General features: G+C 37.2%; 1 protein-coding gene across 1 annotated transcript; it reads left to right on the top strand.

The window, feature by feature from the left end:
• Positions 1-1,762: 1,762 nt before the first annotated feature.
• Positions 1,763-5,027, top strand: EXTL2 (exostosin-like glycosyltransferase 2). The gene is made up of 3 exons (XM_009871052.1): positions 1,763-2,171; positions 3,823-3,893; positions 4,474-5,027. The coding sequence occupies exons 1-3, from the start codon at positions 1,778-1,780 to the stop codon at positions 4,963-4,965; spliced, it is 957 nt and encodes a 318-aa protein (XP_009869354.1). The 5' UTR covers positions 1,763-1,777; the 3' UTR covers positions 4,966-5,027.
• Positions 5,028-9,523: the final 4,496 nt, after the last annotated feature.

The following is a 9,523-nucleotide window of genomic DNA, read 5'->3' as shown; positions in this document are numbered from 1 at the left end:
AGAGTGTGAAAGTAATGAACCATAAAAGAAAACAATTTTATTGAAACTACTTACCAGACTGTGGTAGCCAAATATATGTTTTAGCTGTCTCATGAATGAACCAGCAGACTGAGGTTGTAGAGACTTACTTGTATCTCTGTAATTGGCCCTAAGGATGGAACACATAGACACTGCCCTGGTACAAAGCAACAATTTTACAGGTAGAGAAATATACTGTGCTTTTCTTTCTAACCAACCAGTGTAATAACTTCTTTCTGGAGTGTTCATTGAAAAGCAGAGACAATTATTCAGTTGTGCAATAGGAAAAGGGATTGGATAATTGCCAAGAGTGCATACATCAGTCAGTAATTGAGAAGAACATTTACTCATAGAAGAGTGCTGGGTAGCATGTGGGGTGACTGTTCATTTTCACTTATATCATCTCTTTAATTTTCAGCAGATTCAAAGATCACAAACAACTGTCCTGTAAAAACAAGGGGGGAAAAATAATCTTACTTGGCAACAATGAGGTAAGTTGCAAGGTTTTTTTAGACTGAAATCATTAATATTGATATTTTCAATCATGGTGTGTGTGCCTTGAAAAAAAAGCGATCAAAACTTCTGTGAGAAACACACAGAAATCCTGTGTCAAAGATTGCAACTGATGGTGCTGTCCTGGGCCACTTAATTTGATCGGAATTCCCTGCTGAAAGCCTAGAGATTGCTAACAGTGTAACAAGTAATACAGATAAACAAGTAACTGTTTAATAGTAAGCTTAGAATATTCATCTTGTATTCAGTTCATACTCATCTTGCAAGTAAAGGATTGAAGAACAGATGCGGATGACACGTGAGGTGCAGACTATGGAATGCAGTGGCTGCTGGATCTTCCTGAGTTTACAGCTTACAAATGCAGAACTCTCTGTAGCACCCAAGAGGCATGAATGCTGGGGCTGCCTTTGTAGGAGCCACTTTTAAAGAGGTCCTATTTAGCTCCAAAATCACGAGGATCCAGAAACACCTGCCTTGCGCTAAGGCTGCTCCCCCAGTTAGCTGATGCGTATCACCCAGCATCTGACATTTCCTGTTTCTGCTGAGTTCTGGATTTAGCAGACCACCTGCTGCTGATGTTGCTGTATTCCTGTAGTTGGCACATTTCTTTTGCTCCACCTGTCTTACAGGCTCAGTAAGATCAGAATCACATTTTCCACATTAATAATGATTAGCAAGCAGATATACAAACTCTTGACAGAACCCCCAGCAAATCAGTGATAAAGACTGTTCTTCCTGGGTATGGTGACTGAGCAGTGGACGAAGAAAGAGCATTTTACCTCCTCTTTTCTACCAGAGCTCCATCTCTCCCTTTTGTTTCCCAGCTAAGGCAGGGCTCCTGCAGTGCTGAACATACAGAATCTCTGCACAAATTTTCTTTCTGATTTCGACCAGATGGGTTTGGTGAGGTATATAAATGTTCAATCAAAAATGCAGTAAGAGATGATGAACAATCTAGAATTAAAGAATTACTCTAAAATAATTTTCACCAAAGTGAAATTCAAAGTTAACCAAAAAAAGTTAAAAGCAACTAGACATTAGAAACAGAGTACTAAGTCTCTGTCTTGATAATTGAAAATAATTGTCCCGAGTCCAAAATCCTTCTTTTTTGTTTACTTAAACTATTAAACTGTTGCGGGGTGTTTGCTCAAGTAAGGGAGATACCTATATGTAGGATGAATGACTTTTCCTTTCCTGTTACTTGTTTTAAAGGTATTTTCACTTCTGTAAGCTTCCAGGAAGAGTTATGGGAATCCGCCTACTACGCCTCACTTCTGTGGTGATCATTGTCTTGCTTCTTGTGGCAGGTGCTTTGACAGCTTTGCTTCCCACTGTCAAAGATGACAAAATGCCCAATTCGAGAAGGGAACCGAAAACCCAGAGTCAGTCTGCCTTGGATTCATTTACTCTTATTATGCAGACATATAACAGAACTGATTTACTGCTAAAGCTTTTAAATCATTACCAAGCCATTCCCCACTTACATAAAGTAATTGTTGTGTGGAACAACATTGGTGAGAAGATACCAGAGGAAATGTGGAATTCCTTGGGGCCTCATCCTGTCCCTGTTGTCTTTAAAGTTCAAGCTGTAAATCGCATGAGGAATAGACTCCAGAATTTCCCTGAGCTGGAAACAAAAGGTAATCAGCAGTTCGTATTGCTACTACTAACCTTATTTTCATGCTTAAAATCTGAATGCTAAAAGAGAGATGGTTTGAGTTATACCGTGTAGTAAGTCCAGGGATCTGTTGGGCCGACTTACTACAGTGTGGGTAATACAGAAGAAACTTAGGCTGTGATATCAGATGCACACCACCACGAGTGGGGTCGAGGCTGTCAATTAAGAGTACGGGGAGAAAAAGGGGTGTCAAATGGATTTCAGGGCTTCTGCAGCTGTGTCTGTTCTCCATTCCCTTTGTCAGGAAAACATAAGCACTTCAGCCTCTCTTCCCTTTATAGTGTAAACTGAAATTCACAGTGCATGTATTTATTCAGTCTCTGCATTAATTTGGACTTAAGTCATCTAGTAAAGAGTTGATTTAATACATTCATTGTGACTTAAATTCTCAAGCATGCTCTGCTCTTCAGAGAAACTCCATCGCCTTAGCTGTCTGGCTATCTCAAATTATGCATCCTTTTTAAGGTTATTTTCCCCAGTCTTTTGGCTATTCATCTAAATATTCTTCCTAAGCTCTTTCCAGGAGAAGCACAACAATAAGTCCTGTTTGTTTCAAGTGGAAAAAAAAAAAACCCCCCGCATGTTGCATTACAGACCTGACCTTACTCATGATTAGTAAAGGTAATTCTATTTGCTGCCTCCTCCCTAACATGCCTGATACTCAAACCCCATGACTTCTAGGAAGACGCTTGAAGCTTCAACTTCCCAAGTGTTTTACTTAATGCAATAGGATTTATGCATACTGCAAAATTAAAAAGCTTTAATGTGTCTCAAGTTCTAAGAAATTTTTGGTTTTCTACTTTCTGTTAGTCTTTTTGCCTAAAATTTAAGGCAAAATTTCTACCTTCTGTAGTAAATCATATTGAATGCTACTTGTGCAACTTATTAAGCTCGCTTATTTAAAACTTGCAAGTAGTGAGATGGGTAAAATTTTGTAGTAAGAATCCCTTGTAAGTCTTACACACTGAAGAATGGTATCTAATGCTTTTTGTTGTAATTTTACACAAGATTAGTACAAGTTTAAGTTGCTTTGCCAAACACTCCAAATTTTCCAACACACGTCTGTCTCGCTCCACTACGGATGATCAAAGGTTGCTGAGTTTTTTAACAGCCTGGTAAATAATCTCTGTTGAAGTTAAGGCTGGGCCAGCCACTAAAGTTTGACAGATGCTTTCTGTGGTTGTCCCACCACCCTCCCAAAGGAGTATAACAGGGGAACCAGGGAGAGAGACTTTGAAGTTGAAAGAAACTTGAATGACTTTGAGGAAAAAAAATACAAAACCCCCTCAACTTAACAATAAAGATGTCAAACTCAATACAGATATATACAAGTATGCAAACACGCTCAAAGATACAAGAAAAATTTTATCCTGGTGCTCTCAAACCAGGGCAACCTAGAATTTATGTTTGTTTCTAGTTACCGCAAAGCTGAAGCCTTACTTTAGCTTTGAAATCTAACCGTGTTTTTTTTCTATCAACTTTCAAGAAGTTAAAATTCAGTTCTGCAATTCAGCTTAATGGTTACGGAAGTTTCACAGCTAACTTGTAACATACTGTGCTGCATACTGTGCTCATCTTTTGAAAACTTAAAAATTTTTCATTTTTCCCTTCAGCTGTTTTGATGATGGATGATGATACACTAGTCAGTGCTCATGACCTTGCTTTTGCCTTTTCAGTCTGGCAGGTAATGTTTTGCACCTTGGGATGAATGTTCTTCATTAGAGTAATGCTGGATCATAATGTTGTATCATTGATTTTCTATCTGTATCTGTAAAGTGAAATTTTAGAAGAAATAGCATTGAATAGTAGAAATTGCAAAAATATTCTTCAATTGTAGCTTTACCTGTAATGTATAACTTTCAAAGTTTTAACCCTTCTTGTACATGAGCACTGAAGTTGTTGATTACTGAACTGATAAAATCGATAGTAGGGTGTAAAACAAGCCTGTGGGGTTTTATTCTAAGAAAAAATGTTTGTACACTCATTTTGAGTGGCTAATTTACAGCTGAGAATTGTGGACAGATGTTTCTTTGCACTATGTGATGTGAACTGAGGCATATTGTGTCACTTTTGCAAAACTATTTAATTACAACATTTATGCACATCAAAGGACCATATAGCAGCAGTTTCATTCTTTCATGGCAAAACCCATTGTGCTCCTCTCATTTAAAAAAAAAACATAAATACATCTTATGAAAATAGTTAACACAGATTTTCATTTCACTTTGTTGGCTTTGTTTCACTTTTTAAAATTTCTTTTTCAGCAATTTCCAGAGCATATAGTGGGATTTGTTCCTAGAAAGCACATTTCTACTCCTTCAGGAGTGTACAGTTACGGCAGCTTCGAATTGCAGAACCCTGGATTTGGAAACGGAGATCAGTATTCTATGGTTCTTATTGGCGCAGCATTTTTTCATAGCGGGTATTTAGACGACTTTCAAAGACAGCCAGAAGCTGTTTACACCTTGATAGATGAAACACAAAATTGTGATGATATTGCCATGAATTTTCTGGTAGCCAAGCATACTGGAAAGCCTTCAGGAGTGTTTGTGAAACCTGTTGATATAAGAAATTTAGAAAAAGACACTAACAGTGGCTATTCTGGAATGTGGCACCGAGCAGAGCATTTGTTACAGAGATCTTACTGTGTAAATAAACTGGTTAATATTTATGATGGCATGCCTTTAAAATATTCTAATATCATGATTTCTCAGTTTGGTTTTCCTAATTATGCCAATCACAAAACCAAAATGTAATGCAATGAATTTAAGAGGTTAAATGTTAAACTATACTCAGTGAATTGCACTGAGTTCAAGGAGAGAAGGACATGTAATTACTGCATCTTAGCCATCCTTATTTGTAGCCTCTGGATTTTTTCCATAAGGGTTTTTATGTATATTTTTCCTTTCTTACTAATTCTCCAAGGTAAGTTTTGAGAAAACTTAAAGAATATATACTAACGTTTAGCTGTGATAAAATCATCCTCTTTCCTTAAAACCTGAAAAGCTATTACAATTAATTAGGCCAGTTCTTCAGAAACATGCACACAAGAGTGTACTAAACTTAAGCACTTCAGTGCTTATGTTTAGATTATTTTTTTCCCCATATATATATATATCTAGCCAACTGAGGTCTAGGAATATTTTTGATAGTTAGGTGTTGAGATGCTTCCTTGCCTTCTCTGTCCTCTCCTCATCTCTTCCTACCCAGTTCCCAGTGAAACTATAGAAGGGCTACACCAAACTGTTGGCCAGGCTTCTAGGTTGCTGTACAAAATCCCTTTGAAGATTGTATATAAGTTATTCTGTATTCTGAGATGCTCCTGATGCTGCTGTGAAAGCAAGCCAGAAAAAGAGTACCTCACCTTAATCTCAGATAGTCTTAAACCCCTTGCTTACAATATCTACTACTGCTGAGATAGTGGAAAATCATCTCTGATGTGGCTTTTTTTCTTATTATTAATTTGCCTAGGCTTGCTGTAGCACTGCAAGCAGCTGAAAGGTAAAACCTAGCAGTTGGAAATGTAAGAACCATGAATACATGAAATCTGAAACTTACATAAACAGCCAGAAGAAATGGATGGGATATTACTTATTAATACTCTCATTAGTTTTATTTCAATATTTTGCATGTGGATTGCTATAAAAAGTGTCCAAGAAAATCCTTACTTTTAAAAATTGTCTTATTTACAGTTCTTAATAAGAGCAAGCTCTTCTACATTTATTACAGAGTGTACATTTTGTAATATTACGGGTCTACTGGTTTTTTTTAACTACCCTTTCAAATGAATCTTTGTTTTTTGGTGGCTATGGCAACAGAATTAAAATGTGCAATGGATGGGTAAAGCATTATAAAAAATTCATATTTTAAGGTATAGATGAGGCTGGACTGTTACCAGTCTCTGAATTCCCTGGCTTCATCTGTAGCAAGAAACAGAACTACAATTAACAGCTTTTGTTAGACTGGGACTCTGCAGTTCTGGAAATGTGTAAACATAGACAGGACAAACCTTTCCATTGCAGTTACAGAACTCTTTTATGGTATGGAAGAACGAAGAAAAGACTGTGATTTTCCTGGATCACGGGGAGGAATCAAATCTGGCAACCAAAGTGGATTTAGTTTCATCTACATCAGCTTTTAATTGATTCTTAGTGTCAGTTCAAAGGTATCTATGGGCAATCAACAACAGCTAATACTTAGAACACAAATACCAACTGCACACATGCTATATAATTTTAGATTTTTTGGTAATGAGTGAGCTGGTTGAAAATGTGACAAATTCTTTATAGCATGGCTGATTCTGGGTGCGAACCTCTGGATTTCTTTGGGGGAACAGTGGATTCTTTTGCCTTTTTTTATCAGTGTTAAAGGATTTGTTCTCTGTTCAGTGAAGTCTCCCTAGTACTTTTGTAAGATTTAAAGGGCAAAATCTTAAAATGGCAATGTAAAGTCTGCTTAATTTTGTTGTAATAGTGAAAAGCAGGTTTTAATTATTGTGCTATAGTGATTAGTAGTATACAAACAGGTCTATGATCTTTCCAGAAATACAACTTTCCTAGTGGTTGTTTACTGCATTTCATTTACTTACTGGTCTGTAATTTCTATTCTGTGCAGTATCAGCTAGAATTGTGAAGACTCACAGATGTTGTTTACTTTATTTTTAATATGTGAAATGAACTGTCAACTCAGCCAATTCTTAATATCGGGTTCTTTGTTGGGAAGGAGTTGGTTTGGGTTGTTTTTGTTTGGTTTTTTTCCTTCTGTATCCGTGACAGAATTAATAAAACAAGCTTTTATTATACTGGTAAATTTAATTTGTACCATTGTCAAATAAAATACCTAAAACAGATTTGTGATGTATTTATCTTCAGATTATTGACCAAGTTTTTTTCAGTGTTATATGTCTAAAGTAAGCTCACAGTTTGCATACAGGTGAGCAGCACTTCATTTTTTAAAAAACCACATTCTCGTTGGTACATGCATTCACTTAATTTATGTATGGCACACTCATGAGGGGGAAAAAAGGCCATCAAAAAGCATAGCCTTAAGCAGTTAGGCTTAGATAGCTAAGAAAATTCAAAGATCAGACTTCAGATCTAGCCATAATTCATTGTGCTTAGGAACCAAAAGGGTTTTGTTTGTTTATTGTTTAAAGGCTGGTAACTTTTTATTCCTTGATGGTTATAAAACTGCCTTAAAATTCTTTAATGGAATATATTACTGAGAATTTATACTTCTAACGAAATAATATGCATGTACTGATTTCTTTTAAGAGATTATCTTGATGTCATTTGGAAGTATTTTGGAGCCTGAAGAGATTCATCACCACCTCTGAGTGTTCTGTAGCAATTAATGTTTATGCCACACAGGATTTTAAAAATTGTATCCAAAAGATGTATTTTTAAAATCCTTGTTGAAAAAAATCAGGATATAGTCTTAAAATGATGCTACAGGACTACAAGAAAATTTCTTCTTTACCTACAGTTAAAACAATGCCACAAGATGTCACTGCAGCCTTAATACTTATCATCATCAAATGTTAAAAACAGTAATTGGAAAGGATTATAAAAACCAAATTGTATGAGGTGAAAACATTCTTAAAGCTAACATTTTACAGGGTGGAATTCATTAGGTAATCATAGTAAAAGCCATGAGATACAATACTAGAACTGGAAAAACTTGGAGCTTACTGCGTACATATTTTTACGAGAAAGGAGATAGATTATTTTAAGTATTTTCTATGCTTTCAAAGGCTCTAGCTAATTGCCACGAATGAGAACGTGTATGCAACCAAAACATTTCTAATTTTGCAAAAAGTACATAAGCAGTATACAAACAGCATTTCACAGTGGGGCTTCAGTTTCTTGTTATGTTTGCCTCCTAGATTTCACCGGCCTAGCTAGATGGATTTACAAATAATAGGCTTTAACACAAACTGTATCTAGGGATTCTAGATACTTGGTAGCTACCCTGTTACGCTGCTCCATCTTTGCTTCTGTTGCCCAGTATAGCTTTGCTAGAGCTAATTCAAGTGTGCTTATACAGACTCCTGGCAAGTAGAGTGCAGCACAGGCTTAGAAGTGTGCATTACATGTAACTGGAGTGAAAGCTTTGAGAAAACAGTCGTGTTAAAAACTGTGGCCTGGAGAAAATACTTTGGAGTAAATACCTTGGAGTAAGCTCCAAGGAATTATGTCTCTCCTTACACAGAAGATGTTGCCCCTTAGAGAACTGCTTGTAAATAAAAAGTGAATTTTTTTTTTAACTAAGTGTTAAATACAAGTGAAAGTCATATAGGACAATATAGGAAAAGAAAAACACATTAATTTCCAAGAAATGCAAATACCCTTCAACAACCTTTATTTCATTTGCTACTACAGAAGATTATGGTCTCCATCTTGCGACACTGGTATGAAACAATACTCACTTCTGAGAATGAGGTTTCTTACCTAAGTTCACAAGACCGGGCCCAGAGAGAGCCATATTTAGGAGTATTAGTTCTGGAGCTATTAAAAAAAAAAAAAAAAAAAAAAAGAGAGAGAAAAAAAAGCACGGTAAGAACACAGGTACAAATTACTAGAACCCATACCAAAACCAAATAAGCAACTACAAAATAACTGATTAAGAGCAGTATTTTCTGTAGTACTTCAGCATATTTGTAAGACTTTAAGGATTATCCAGTGTTTAGAACACTAGATTAAAAGAGTCAAAATTGTTTATCCTCATCTGTGCAGACACACTGAATTAATTATTGAACTGGTAATTCCAGTAGCTTCCTTAAGCCTGTGAGGAAAACCCAGCGATAATAACGTGGGCCCTCAGGGCTGCATGTTGCTTTGTATTGCGAAGACTTTTTAAGGTGTTTCAAGGGTGGTGTTTTTGGCTTGTTTTGTTGGCAGTTTTGGGGAGTTTTTCTCTCCTCAAGGTAGCTCTCCTCTGCAAACTTTTGGCTTGTTTAGTTGTAAAACCGAGATGGGCCTTCTGCGGCGCCTGGCATTTACTCAGCGCTCCCTCAAGGGGAGAGCGGGGCAAGAAAACCCTAAGGCCTCACTCTGCTCTCTCCGTGACAGCAAGCAGACTGCACGCCACAGGCTAACTCGGCTTCTGCAGCTGAAGCACCAGAAGGTCATTCACTTTCCTAAGCCACTCAGCTACAGGGAATTTTGTGCAGTTTCACACGGGGGACGCTTCACCGACGGGCGACTCCCCCGAGGAGGAACAGCCCCAGTTTGAACCAAGGCGTCAGGTGGGCGTCATGCAACAGGGGTGCTCGTCGTCCCGCTCTGCTCGCAAGCGGCTGCCCCGAGATGTTGC

This window comes from Apaloderma vittatum, unplaced genomic scaffold, assembly GCF_000703405.1.
Source record: "Apaloderma vittatum isolate BGI_N311 unplaced genomic scaffold, ASM70340v1 scaffold30106, whole genome shotgun sequence".
Lineage (NCBI taxonomy): Eukaryota > Metazoa > Chordata > Aves > Trogoniformes > Trogonidae > Apaloderma > Apaloderma vittatum.
This window is presented reverse-complemented; position numbering and strand designations above follow the sequence as displayed.

Coding starts and splice junctions, on each gene's coding strand:
- EXTL2 (XM_009871052.1), top strand. CDS start 1,778: ATGGGAATCCGCCTACTACGCCTCACTTCTGTGGTGATCATTGTCTTG. Junction 2,172..3,822: donor CCCTGAGCTGGAAACAAAAG/GTAATCAGCAGT, acceptor TTTTCCCTTCAG/CTGTTTTGATGATGGATGAT. Junction 3,894..4,473: donor TTGCCTTTTCAGTCTGGCAG/GTAATGTTTTGC, acceptor TTTCTTTTTCAG/CAATTTCCAGAGCATATAGT.